This window comes from Astyanax mexicanus, chromosome 20, assembly GCF_023375975.1.
Source record: "Astyanax mexicanus isolate ESR-SI-001 chromosome 20, AstMex3_surface, whole genome shotgun sequence".
Lineage (NCBI taxonomy): Eukaryota > Metazoa > Chordata > Actinopteri > Characiformes > Acestrorhamphidae > Astyanax > Astyanax mexicanus.
In genome coordinates this window covers 37,585,783-37,599,665 of record NC_064427.1, presented here as the reverse complement: position 1 = coordinate 37,599,665, position 13,883 = coordinate 37,585,783, and the positions used below count along the sequence as shown (strand labels likewise).

Here is a 13,883-nt window from a genome sequence, read left to right as displayed (position 1 = left end):
AAGAACAAGTGTTATAGGTTTCTATGATCCATTTTTTTTCTTTACTGTTAAAAACTTAAGGTCATATAGACGACTATAAACTGTATTTTTATAGTTTTACAGTTCATAATTATTTGTTTTTAAACTTGTCATTGCTGTGCTTTAACTGCTATTTACATTTTTTTTTAACATTCAAGCAGATTGTTTAGTAATAAAAATACTTACCACCACATGCTTTCGCAGGTTTGATGAAGTTTTGAAAGCTGACAGCTCTGTCCGGCGGGGAACATTTTGCATTGCATGAGGACGTTATTGCCTCGTATTTTTATTTTTATTTATTTTTTTATTCAGATAATTGTTTTTTTCTCCCAGCATTTTATTTTTTACTAAGTAATTAGGAGTTTTCCAATGTAGCTAAGTAAATTACTATGTTTCAAAATGTACTTGAGTAAAAGTAAAATTACCTATTTTAAAAACTACTAAAAAAATTACAAATTACTCATACAATCTACTCAATTACAGTAACTTGAGTAAATGTAATTAATTACTTTCCACCTCTGAGTAACAACCAGTATTTTAATCCAGTGCCCACAGTTGAGGTCTGATTCTCAGACATGTAGGGGGTTTGAGGTTTGTGTAGCTACAACTGCTAACAACAATTAAAACTATAATTTGAGTGTAGCACAAATACTAACAGCTCATAACAACACAGCTAAAATATCATATGATTTTAGCGATACGGGGAATACAGACCGAATCATAGAGAGGAGGAGAATAAAAGTAGATTTTAAATACAAACATGGAGTACACACAGAGAAACTCAGAATTTTGAAAATCTAAAAAATAAAATCTTCTATCTGAAAACTGTACTTGCAACAAAGACATACAGGTGCATCTAAACTCATTATATAGATGTATTAAATAATACTCATTTAAATAGATATTAGATATTAATACTATATGAATGACAAATGAATATTAAAATATTTCAATTTTATAAGACCAATTATTAAAATTTTCCGAGACTGATTTTTGGGTTTTTATAGGCTGAAAACCATAATCATAAACAATAAAATAAATAAATGCTTTAAATAAATCACTTTGTGTGTAATATAGTAGCCAAAACATAAAAAGCCCCCCCCCCCCCCCCCCCCCCTTGTGGACAAACCATAGACTGTATATAGCTGGACAGAGCATCGTCTCTCAAAAGTGAAGCCACCACAGGTCGGGCGCCTCCTGCTGTTCGGCTGCAGAAAGCTGTGTAACTCCACCCATCCCCATAGGTTTCAATGGCAAAACAGAACAACTTTCAATCACGTTTTTTTCTAATATACTGTAATTCTACCTCCATTATTTAAATGCAGCAGCTAGAGTAACCTCTGCTTATATTGTTACATTTTTATATCTCCACAGAATTCGTTTATTAAAACGTTAATCAGCTCTATTCAAAAAAGGTGTGGTTATTGTAAAAAAGGGCTGGTTATGGGCGCGACCAATAACAGACCGTCAGCTCCGCAGCCTGTGACCTCGAGGCATCCCTCAGGGGCGGGGTTGTTCAAATGAGTAGGCGGTCTCTCCACAGTCTTTCTCCCTCCTCTGGTCTCTACTGCGCAGAGTCTGGTTTCAGGATCGCCAACATGGAGGAAGATTTTGGCTTCATTTTCATTAAATGAATGGGAACAGTGACACGGCGTCCATCTTTTTTACAGTCTCTGGGACAAACTATTAAACTTATCTACTGGTCTGTGTTTCACCAATTTTGCACAGGTTTCTTCTTAAGTTTGTGTCTCTACTTATTCCTTAGTTACTCTTAGTTTGAAACTAAACATTTACTAAATCTGGTTGCAGCACAAATCTGTATTTCGTGCCTTAACTAGTAACAAGTAACTTGTGCGCAGGGTTACCGAACAGAGACTGTAAAAAACATGGACGTCGTGTCGCCGTTCCCATTCATTCAATGAAAATTAAGCCAAAATTTTCCTCCATGTTGGTGATCCTGATACCCGAGTCTGCACAGTAGAGACCAGAGGAGGGAGAAAGACTGTAGAGAGACCGCCTACTCATTTAAATAACCCCGCCCCTGAGGGCTGCCTCGAGGTCACAGCCTGCAGAGCGGAGCTGACGTCAGTTAGTGAATTATAATATATGTTATCTTTGAATTATGAAGAATTATTTTTATTATGCAGTGATTTTCAATTTTTATGCTTTTCTTTAAATCAAATATGAGGAGTTTAAAGGGAGGATATGTTTACAGCATTGTGTTCAATGGAAAATTTGCACTTTAAATGGTCATGCAGTTACGTAACAACTAGCGTTTTTAAGAATCGCTCCTTTATCAAGATATATATATATATATATATATATATATATTTTTTTTTTTTTTTACAATAACACCCAGCCCAACGTGGATGACCAGGATTTTAACCTTGACCATAAAAATCCATCATAGACCATCTATCTATAATTTAGCTACCAGCAAAAGCTGAACCATTAAAAAAGGAAAAAGCCAGCAATCAAATTTTATTTCCCAAATGAATGTATTACTGTGGAAAATAAAAGGTTTGACATACTGCAGTAGTTATTACATTAACAAACCACACAAATGTTAATCTCATCATATGATCTCTCAACAGCAACAAACATCTTAGATTATCAGTCAAAAGGCATAAAAAAAAAAAGAAACCTCACAAGAGCACACTCAGAGCACGCAGATCCAGAATCTATTCTGACCTGAAGCACGCGGTCAAAAATCACAGTCCAGCTCAGAATTCATCATCCTGTCAGGTCAGAAACAAGAGTTACTAAAAACAGGAATAAAGTGGAATAGGGGTGGGTATCATCACTGATTTCCCATTTCGATTCGATTCCGATTCACAAGGTCTCGATTCGATTTTCAAATCGATTTTCGATTCGATTCGATTCTCGATTCAACATCGATTAATTTAGGGAAATTTCAGTTACCATAAAAATTGTAGTTTGAATATGAAATGTAATTATACAAGGAACACTCAAATTTCATTATTAAAATATTAGTTTATATTATGAACACTCAACAAAATGCAACCACACGTCTGCCTTCAGGTTCTTGGGCGCCTGCACTCCTGCTTCAGCCATGCTTAACTGATCACCCCAGCCAGAGCGCGCTGCTCGGAAAAAAAGGATGGTCTCGCGAGATCTACGCGAGACGTTAAAGCTACGCATACACGGGGAAAAGGGGCTAGTTATAAAGATCGATCTCGGGTTTATATAAATCGATATCGGATCATTCAAATGAGGATCGATTTAAATCGAATAATCGATTTTTTTAACACACCCCTAAAGTGGAATACATTTCTTATTACACACAACATTAACGGAAATTAAAACTACTTCAGGACAGAATCGAGTTACAGTCGATGGGATGCACACAGAAGCCTGTTCCTTCTTTAAATGTGACTGAAAAAGATCAGTCTTCGTTTTCTCAACGTACTTCGCCTGAAATACAGGACACTTTAACAAAGATAACCAAGACAGAAATTCTAAAATAAAAGCATAAAGTTAAAAACAATGCAAATGAAGACTGACCTCGTAGATTTTCCCAAGGAAAATGAAAAATGGCACACAATATTTAATCTAATTGCTTTTAGCTTAAGATGAATAAAGAGTTTAAAAATTGTTCCATGTATAAATTATTATAGCTATGTGCAGTCTGAACTAGTCTTCATGTCTAAATGGAAGTGTCTCAGCAATTCCAGCTCAGGTATTTAAGAAAAGAAGTAAAAAGGAACTCAGAGAGCTTACAGACCTATTTAGCACAGAGCTGGGTGCAGCCTGTTAAAAAAAATGAGTTACACAAAGTGTAATATTTGAGTATAACATTATTTGTTAATAATTCATTTATATCAAAGTAGAAACATTCAACATAAATAAAAAGGACAAATGTGAAATATTATTGAAGGGAGGGTGAAAAAGTTATTTCAGTGTAAAGCTTAAAATGCCCTAAATCATTTGAGCAAAAACTGAAAATCCTAATACTATTAAAACGTAACCACTTACATTCCACTGCTATAAAGCGGAATTAGAACGTGTAGAAACTCTCATCTGAAAGTGATTAGAAGTCTTTTGTTACTTTTACCTGAAAAGTGAAAGACACAATAACACTACACTGAGGTGAAAACGGAGGTTATGAGCAGCTTTGAGTTGCTATTCGCTTAAAACCTGCAAAAAAGTATCTCTACCTGAATTTCAGTAGGGCTACATCGTAAATCCAACAGTAACAAGTAGAACCAGCTCTGATTCCTTCAGATTTGGGTGAAGCAGAGCAACTGTGCTCTTTTTAAATCATATAAACAAGAACGTCACAGTCTGAGCTGCACCACGGCCAAACCCTACAGTCTCCGAACTGGAGGACTCCAAGGAATGGAAACGTTTTATTACAGAGATAACCAACGTTTTATTTCGGTTATATTTTAGTTCCCTGCCCACTAACGGTCAGGCCTCTCAGTAGAAGTGGCAGATTTGCACTCGGCTGCCGGGGTCGTTCTTGCCCGGGCTGAAGAAGGGTGACACGGGCTCGTCAAAGTAGGCGATAAAATTATAAACGCGCTTCATGGTGACGGCATCAAAGAACGTGACGTGGCCCCTGTCGTAGTCCAGAAACACGCCCACACGTGGCGAATTCCAGTAATCGGCCACGGGCACGCGAGAGTCCTCTTCGTTGGCGTACAGCCGGTCTTGCAGACACAGGCTCCAGTATCCGGCCGAAGGTGAAAGGTTGACGAAGCCTTTGCGGTTGCTGCACTCAGTGGTGACGCCCAGATACCACACGCCCTTGTCCCGCACGTCCACCTCCCAGTAGTGCTGGCCGCTCGAGTAGCGGGCCGTGGCCAGGACGCCGAAAAAGCGTGTGAAGCGCTGGGGCAGGTCAGGCTCCTGGGAGCGCACACGACCCTCTTCCACTTTAGTATCAAAGTCACTGATGGACAGGGACGGATGGGCTGTGTCCAAGTCCAGCGTCAAGTTTTGGGGCACTGAAACGAGTGAGAGAGTCACATGTAAGCAGTATTTAGCACACTAGTTAGTTCCCTATTACACAATTCATCTATTTAACACAATTCATCCTGAAAAAAAATGTTCTCCACGTACTTGTATGAAGAACATGCATCATTTTCTTCCACAGAATGAGCTGAAAGGGGCCAGTGAACTCCGTATAATCTGGGGGACAGTTCACTGCCTGCACAGTAAGGCTGACGTGGCTCGGGCTAAAAAAAAAAAAAAATACATGATGGAGTAGTTAAAAAGCATGGTCCTATGCCCCCCTGCCATGCATATATTTGGGTATAGTATATATTTTTAAAAATCTAAAGAGAAATAGAAATAACAAACATACCTTAAGTAAGCTTTGCTGATACTCTACAGAGAGAAAAGGACAATGTATATTATTATGTAAAAGGTTGCAGTGAATTACGAAAGTCATCCAATTAGTGCTGGGTGGTAGGGGTGGACAATATTATATCGTATACAATATATCGTGACACAGAAATATCATGATATTAAAAATCCATATCGTGATAACAGGGCTGTTCTGTCTTAAAAGTAGTCTATTATTCACTGTGAAGCTTTAGGTGTATTTATTGTATAATTGTTTTAGTTTGCAGTTTATATGCATGCACTAAATATTCTGCAATATTATTTGCTGCATTATACTATTTTATGCTATATTATTTATTTTCCCACATTATGATTATTCTGTTATACTATTATACTATATTCCTGAAATGAACAAATTATTTTAGTGTTACTATATCGCCAAGTATATAGGTATATACCAAAAATACCCTGAAATATCGTGATATTATTTTAGAGCCATATCGCCCACCCCTACTGGGCGGTATACCGGTTCATACGGAATAGCAGAGGGGAATTTAGAACTGGTATGCATCTAGCCAAACCACTAGAGGCACTGTGGAGTGCTGTGTAGAACAGTGCCTCCAATAAGGGACGCTGGGATAGCTTGCTAGATAACGCTAGCCAGTTAGCATAACTAGCTAATGCACTGGAAGCTCAGCTCTGCTTCAGCCAATTTATACTCCTGTGTGTTTATACCTAAGCCGTAACTTGACGCACACCTCTCTGGAGATGGAAAACTACAAAACTCCATAAAACATGAGGATACGAGGTGAGAAGTAACTATATATATATATATATAGATATATTAATACTGGAGCTTTAAGGATCATTTTAACGCATATTGAACTGATTGTATTGGTTAACTGTAAAAAGAAGGGAATTGTGGCCGATTTTAATACTGTTCTGCCTCTAATGGCTTGAACTATTTATTAAAATATTTAGTTTTGTGTCGTTGGCATATCTCTTTTAAGGGTCTATTGTTTACATTCCTCTGATTTCTTTATAAATTGTGTATATGAGTGTGAGACTTGATTTAAAGCCTTAATGTTTGATATTATATGCACTACTAACAGTACAGTAAGTCACAGACTATATAAAATACAGTGATATACCGTGAAACCATGAAAATACCATGACATTAGGGGTGGGCAATATTATATCGTATACAATATATCGTGACAGAAATATCGTGATATTAAAAATCCATATCGTGATAATAGGGCTGTTCTGTCTTAAAAGTAGTCTATTATTCACTGTGAAGCTTTAGGTGTATTTATTGTATAATATAAGTTTTAGTTTGCAGTTTATACAGGTGCTGGTCAACGAATTAGAATAATTTGAAATGCAAGTGCAATCATGAAATTCTTTGAATGCATTTTTTGTGCAGAAAGCAAATCAGGTGTTCACCGCACCTGTCCTACTCGTTAGACTAATCACAGAACTCGTTACCTGGAAAAAAAAATTGCTCAGCTGAGCTTTCCAAAAGGCCCATTTAGGCCATTTAACTGTGACACTGTTGTTTTATTGAATTGGAGAAACAGTTTCATTGAATTAGAATAATTTTTATTATAATTACAATCATCACTTTCTCAGTATTTTGAGGCTGCCCCCTTGGCTTGTATGACTGCCTGAAGTCTCCGCGGCATCGATTTGACCAGCTTGTCGCAAGTTTCCGCACTCACAGCTTCCCAGGCAGTGGCGATGTTCTGCTTCAGTTGGTCCAGCGTAGTAGGCTTTCTGTCGCGAATTTTCCGCTTGACGACGGCCCAAAGGTTTTCAATGACATTGAGGTCAAGCGAGTTGGCCGGCCATGCCAAAACTTCAAGCTGTTTTTTAGTGAACCAATCTTTGGTCGACTTTGCCGCATGAGCTGGTGCAAGATCCTGTTGAAATATGAAGTCTTCTTCGCCGAACTGTTCCTCAACAGTCGGAATCAGGAATCAGGAATCAGTCTTCTTGAGGAAGCAGAGTTTCCCTACACCTCGAGCGGACATGCATCCCCAGACCATAACGCTCTGGGGAAACTTGACGGATCTTTTCACGCACTCGTGGTTGTAGGTTTCGCCACCACGACGCCAGACACGAGGACCTTGGTCTTCAGCAGTCCACTCGCCGTGTTCTTTGGCCCACTTCAGCCGTTTCTCCATTTGTTTCTTGTTCAGCATCGGTTTCACTGCTGGAACGCGAGATTTGAAGCCGAGTTGAGAGGTTGCGCTGCTTACCCATGATTGATTTTACAACTTAGAAATTCTACTCAACCCTGACTTTATACTGCACAGTGAACACTCTTCACAGAAAACAAAAATTCGAGCATTTATTCTAATTCAATGAAACGGTTTCTCCATTATTCTAATTCAATAAAACAACAGTGTCACAGTTAAATGGCCTAAATGGGCCTTTTGGAAAGCTCAGCTGAGCAAATTTTTTTCCAGGTAACGAGTTCTGTGATTAGTCTAACGAGTAGGACAGGTGCGGTGAACATCTGATTTGCTTTCTGCACAAAAAATGCATTCAAAGAATTTCATGATTGCACTATTTCAAATTATTCTAATTCGTTGACCAGCACCTGTATACATGCACTAAATATTCTGCAATATTTTTTGCTGCATTATATTATTTTATGCTATATTATTTATTTTGCCGCATTATGATTATACTGTAATACTATTATACTATATTCCTGAAATGAATGAATTATTTTAGTTTTCCTATATCGTCAAGTATATCGTTATCGCAAAAATACCCTGAAATATCGTGATATTATTTTAGAGCCATATCGCCCACCTTACATGCCATACATTTTTGTGATACCGCCCAGCACCACATCCAGCAATATCCATTTCTCATAACTTGAAACAAAAAAACAAAGCAAAACATTTTTACATACATCAAAGTTGCCGGCCTCGCTGAGCTGATTCTGAATATCAGAAATGGCCTTGTCCACTTTAGCAGCCTCGCTTTCTACCAGCTTAAGGTTCTCGTCTATTAGCGCTATTGTGGAGGACTCCTCGTCCTCCAGTCTCTCCAGGAGCCCATCCTTCTCATCCAGCAAGAACTGGACCAAAGCCCCTACGTCATCTTCAATCTTCTCTTTCAGAGCCTGCTTCTTCAGCTGTAAGAATGCCAACAATGTTAGCTGCCTAAGTTTAGACAAGGTCCTGCACTTACTGCAGTTATATACCTCATTCAAAACCAGACTCGACTTGGTTTGCTTCATTACGCAGTGTGATTCCAACATTCACACACCTTGACATCTGCTTTAGCTTGCTCATCGATGGCCTTGACTCTGGCACACATAGACTTCTGCCAGTTTAGCTTGATAAGCCTCAGCTTCAGCTCTCCCTGTGGATTGAAGGAAAAGACAAATCATGTAAGCAAAATAAGGAATACTTTAGACCAGGGGTAATAAATTAGAATTCAGTATGGTCCAGTTAGAGAAAAATTCGCCAGGCCAAGGTCCGGACTAGTGTTTCTGTCAGTGTTTTATGTCGTCATCAACAACTAAAAAACAAAAGTATATATCAACAACATGTATTGTTTTAAATAGGCCTGTCACAATAATTACATTATTAACCTATCATAAAAGAAATGGAAACACCCTGAACTTATGGAGTCTATTAATGTGAATCTGTATGTTAACTTAGTTTCAAATGCTGTATTTATTCTATTTAATTTTATTTATATTAGATTTGCGCCTGCCTGTCATGATAATTACATGAATGACAAATCATACAATATATGGAGACAGCAGTTTTAATTTATTTAATAGTATTACTGTATCAGACTTTATTACATTGTTGGTAAAACTGATGGGGGAAGTTGCCAATGCTTTTTGTCCCCTGGGGGTTGCCGTAGTTTTGAGGTAGGGTTGTTTTGGGAGTAGAGAGAGCGCGAATGCGAGCGAGAGTTTTTTTTTTTTTTGCTGAGTTGTTCTGATCAGGTGGAGTAAAGTGGAATATTTTGGACTCTTGTCTCGGTTGTTTCTCTTTAATTCCTCCGAGTAACTCCGCTCGGTTACATTACTGTTAGTATGTTTTATAAAGGTAGTATTTTAATTTATTTTTCTGGTGCGCACCATCTGTATTCTCATCTTTTCTCGCTTTATTCTCCCACTTCTCACTGCCTGCTTCTCCTGTGTGGCTCCGCGCGCTCGCATCTGCATAGATCTGATTGGCTGTGGAGAGCATTTGGTGATCTTACAGCACACGTGATTGGTCTGTGAGTTTACTGCGCTGTAAAGCACGTAAACCATAAAGACAATAAACATTCCGCCTCTTTAAATGAACCGTGGTCCGCGGTCCGCCTATTAGTGACCTCTGCTTACGACTGTTTTTAAAGACTAGCAGCATGTTCAAAATGTTTTTTGCAGTAGTGAAAACTGGCTCACCATCCCTGGAGTCTACAGGGAAATAAAACTTCCTTTTCTACTTGCTTTCCTTCATTTTTCCTGATATAGCAGTCATGTGGACCCACATGCTTGTCAGCTCTGCCAGAGCACAGTATATAGTAAAGCTACTAGCTACAGATCAGGTAACATCAAGGAAAGTGGAAAGAAAAAGGAACTATAATTAAACTACTCTGTCTGATTCTTAGTTTGACATTTGGTAGAGCAAATCACAGGACCTCACCTTCATATCCTCAACAACCTCCGGCACAGGAGCAACGTCATGGTGTCTGAAAACATGTAGAAGTCCCATTACTATAAAACAGGCATTAATACAATAACGTTACATTTAGATGGAGAAGTTTAACAAAGTTGGAACTCAATCAATCAGACAGCCTACCTGTGAGCCCGGGACTCTCTGCACACAACACAGATGGGTTTTCTGTCTGTGTGGCAGTACAGTTTCAGCTCCTCATGGTGTCGCTCACATTTTCCATCCATTTTGAGCGGCTTCACTGGAGGAGGAGGCCTGCACGTCTTCAAACAGTCAAAATCGCTTAATTTATCCACCAGGTTCTTCACCAGGTAGTTCTTCGTGAAGCTCATTTTACCGAACACCTATAAATAAAAACATGGTTAATGAACAACCCAAAGAGTTAAACATTAAACCCACTTTAAACTTAAAGCCATCATGTCATATTTAATACATAATTAAACTTTAAGTTCCTGAAATATATACATTATTATCTAAAATAATGATTTTATTAATGATTATAATAATATTATCATATACAGTACCATTTAAAAGTTTGGACACCTCTTGTTTCTACATTGTAAGGAACACTAGGAAAGATTCCTGTAGAAAACTTAAAAGTGTTAAAGGTGTCCTTTCACTAAAATCCACTTTTTCTTGATCTTGTTTTAGTTTGCAGTTTATATGCACACACTAAATATTCTGCAATATTTTTTGCTGCATTATATCATTTTATGTTATATTATTTATTTTGCCACATTATGATTATTCTGTTATACTCTTATACTATATTCCAGAAATTAATTAATTATTTTTCTGTTTTTCTATATCGCCAAGTATATCGTTATCGCAAAAATATCCGGAAAAATCGTGATATTATTGTAGAGCCATATCGCCCACCCCTATAACTTACCCACACTTTTTAACAGTGGGAATTAAATAAAGATTTTCTTATTTTAATGTAAGATTAACGCAAACTCAGCTAGCTTTCTTTAGAAAACTAACTTAATTAGATATTAGATAGCTTGTTTAATTTATCTAGGTTAGTATTCTGGAGCAGAAAAATACAATTAGGGGTTAATTTAATACAGATAATGGACTATCTATCTACATTTTGATTATTTATAATAAATTAGCTAAACTAACTCCAAGTTAGTCCGTTATGCTGTTTTCTTTTAAACTAATAACACGTTTTAGTGCATCATTATTATGTTGGCTAGCTAATAAAAGTGTGGTCTTTTTATCTAAAGTCACAAAAAGCTTAAAATACTGAACCACAAACCAAACAGCCATGTCCAGAAATCCACCCCCTCGGTTCTGATCCAACTGCACGGAAAAACATAATTTAGCTCCCTAGTTATAACCTGTCTCCTGTCTCATTACAAAGCCTAAATATCATCCAATAACCCCCAGCTGTCTCCCTGTTTCACTGAGAGGTGAGACAGTTAGCAGGAGCTAAAACGTGGCCCTAGCCCTAACAGCGAGCGCTCTTTAACTTCTCCAGCTGCACCGTTACTTAGGCTGATCTGAGCTGAGGAGAGGGTTAGCTTTAGCATTAGCATCAGGAATGAAAACACAGCGCACCATCCGGCACTCCGGGCACTGGTATCCGATGTCGTCCCCGCCGTTCTCCTCCCAGTGCATTAAAATACACATGCGGCAGAAGTTGTGTCCGCATTTTAAAATCACAGGGTCGTCGAAGTAATCGAGGCAGATCGCGCAGACCAGCTCCTTCTGCAGCTCCCCCCGCTTATCTCCAGCAGTAGCCATGGTCACACTGAGCTCCGCTTCCTCCACACTGCGGGGAGACAGCGGAAGGACGACAGCGCGCGGCTGACGTAGCGCCGAAAGAGGCGGTTTTCCGCTTAATTTATTTATATTTTATTTATTTTTAATAATTTTTATTTTATTGTATAAATCATTTATTGATATTTTATTGTGTAAATAATTTATTTGTATTTTATTGATCCTTTTTTATGTATTTTTTTATTTAATATATTATTTTATTGACTATTTTTTTGTGTAATTTATTTATATTTCATTAATTATTATTTTATTTACTCTTTGTATGTCATTTATTTATATGTCATTTATTTATATTTTATTGTATAAATCATTTATTTATATTTTATTGTGTAAATAATTTATTTGTATTTTACTGATCCTTTTTATGTATTTTTTTTATTGACTATATTATTTTATTGACTATTTTTGTGTCATTTATTTATATTTCATTAATTATTATTTTATTTACTCTTTTTATGTCATTTATTTATATTTAATATATTATTATTTTATTTACTCTTTTTATGTCACTTATTTACATTTCATTAATTATTATTTTATTTACTATTTTTATGTAATTTTTTTACATTTCATTAATTATTATTTTATTTACTCTTTTTATGACATTTGTTTATATTTCATTACTTATTATTTTATTCACTCTTTTTTATGTCATTTATTAATATTTCATTAATTATTATTTTATTTACTCTTTATATGTCATTTATTTATATTTTATTGTGTAAATAATTTATTTGTATTTTATTGATCCTTTTTATGTATTCTTTTATTTAATATATTATTTTATTGACTATTTTTTGTGTAATTTATTTATATTTCATTAATAATTTTTTTATTTACTCTTTTTGTGTAATTTATTTATATATTTCAGGCATTATTTTATTGAATATTTTTATGTTTTTTAATACTTGATTTACTATTACAAACACTAAAAGAAACACTAAAATCTCCTTGAATCCTTAAATTATGTTATTGACCCTTTTTATGTAACTTATTAAAATTAAAAATTTATTTTATTGCATCCATGTCATTTATTTGTATTTCATTTGTTATTATTTGACTCTTTATGTAGTTTATCCATATTTCATTTATTTTATTGATCTATTTCATGCACTTTTATTTTTTCTAGTTAATTCTAATTTCTAATAAATTAATTTTATCCTCTTTTTCTCCTGATTGTCCCACCTATTCAGCTGTATATTCTCCATCACTGGTGATACCAAAATGCAAAATACACAAGGAGGGTGAAGACTAGCACATGCCTCCTCCGATACATGTGAAGCCAACCACTGCCTCTTTTCCAACTGCTGATGCAGCATTGCAGAGTAGCATCACAGCGTGCTCGAAAGAAAGCGCAGTGACTCGGTTCCAATACATCAGCTCACAGGGGAAAGAGCGGCATCTACCCACCCAGAGAGAGCAAGATTAATTGTGCTCTCTCAGGGCTCCGACAGCTGATGACAAGCTGCATGACCGAGATTCGAACCAGTGATCATAGTGATCATAGTGGCAGCGCCTTATTGACTCTTTTTATGTAGTATATTTATATTTAAGTTAGTACTATTTATTAGTATTTAGTATTTATTTATTTATTTATTTATATTTAACATAAGACCATCAACAAGAAGCTTGGTGAGAAGGAGACCACTATTAATAGTGGTGTGATAATTCAAAAATGGAAGAAGAAATACAATATGACAGTCAATCTCCGTCACTCTGGAGCTCCATGCAAGACCTCACATCATGGGGTATAGATTGATTCTGAGAAAGAAAGGATGAGCTTGTAATGATCTCAGGGGAGCTGGGAGAAGTTACCAAGAAAACCATTAGTAACACACTTCACTGTAATGAATCAAGACCCCAAAAACACCACCAGACTTGAATAAAAACCTCCTGGCCTCAGCCAGAACACACACTAAAGATGGGTTGTGGATGGGTCTTTCAGCACGACATTGACCCAAAACATTTTTTAGGCACTTAAGCAAATGACACTATTTTATTTAACTTAGCAATACAAGTGTTTTTGCCTGAAGAAGCACCACATATGATATAAACAGATGCAAATAAACATAA

The 13,883-nt window shown here is 36.5% G+C and overlaps 1 protein-coding gene across 2 annotated transcripts; it reads right to left on the bottom strand.

Moving 5' to 3' along the window:
- Positions 1 to 2,484: 2,484 nt before the first annotated feature.
- On the bottom strand, positions 2,485 to 11,827 carry trim47 (tripartite motif containing 47). 2 transcript variants are annotated; one of them, XM_015605337.3, is made up of 8 exons: positions 11,589 to 11,827; positions 10,152 to 10,369; positions 9,996 to 10,041; positions 8,614 to 8,709; positions 8,255 to 8,479; positions 5,348 to 5,370; positions 5,104 to 5,219; positions 2,485 to 4,988 (listed from the first exon to the last, which is right to left on the bottom strand). In XM_015605337.3, exons 1-8 carry the CDS (start codon positions 11,772 to 11,774, stop codon positions 4,459 to 4,461), a joined length of 1,440 nt encoding a protein of 479 aa, XP_015460823.2. In that variant the 5' UTR covers positions 11,775 to 11,827; the 3' UTR covers positions 2,485 to 4,458. The 2 variants fall into 2 exon arrangements, with proteins under 2 accessions (XP_015460823.2, XP_022537162.1); XM_022681441.2 differs by lacking the exon at positions 11,589 to 11,827 and adding an exon at positions 11,287 to 11,515.
- Between the last annotated feature and the right edge of the window lie 2,056 nt (positions 11,828 to 13,883).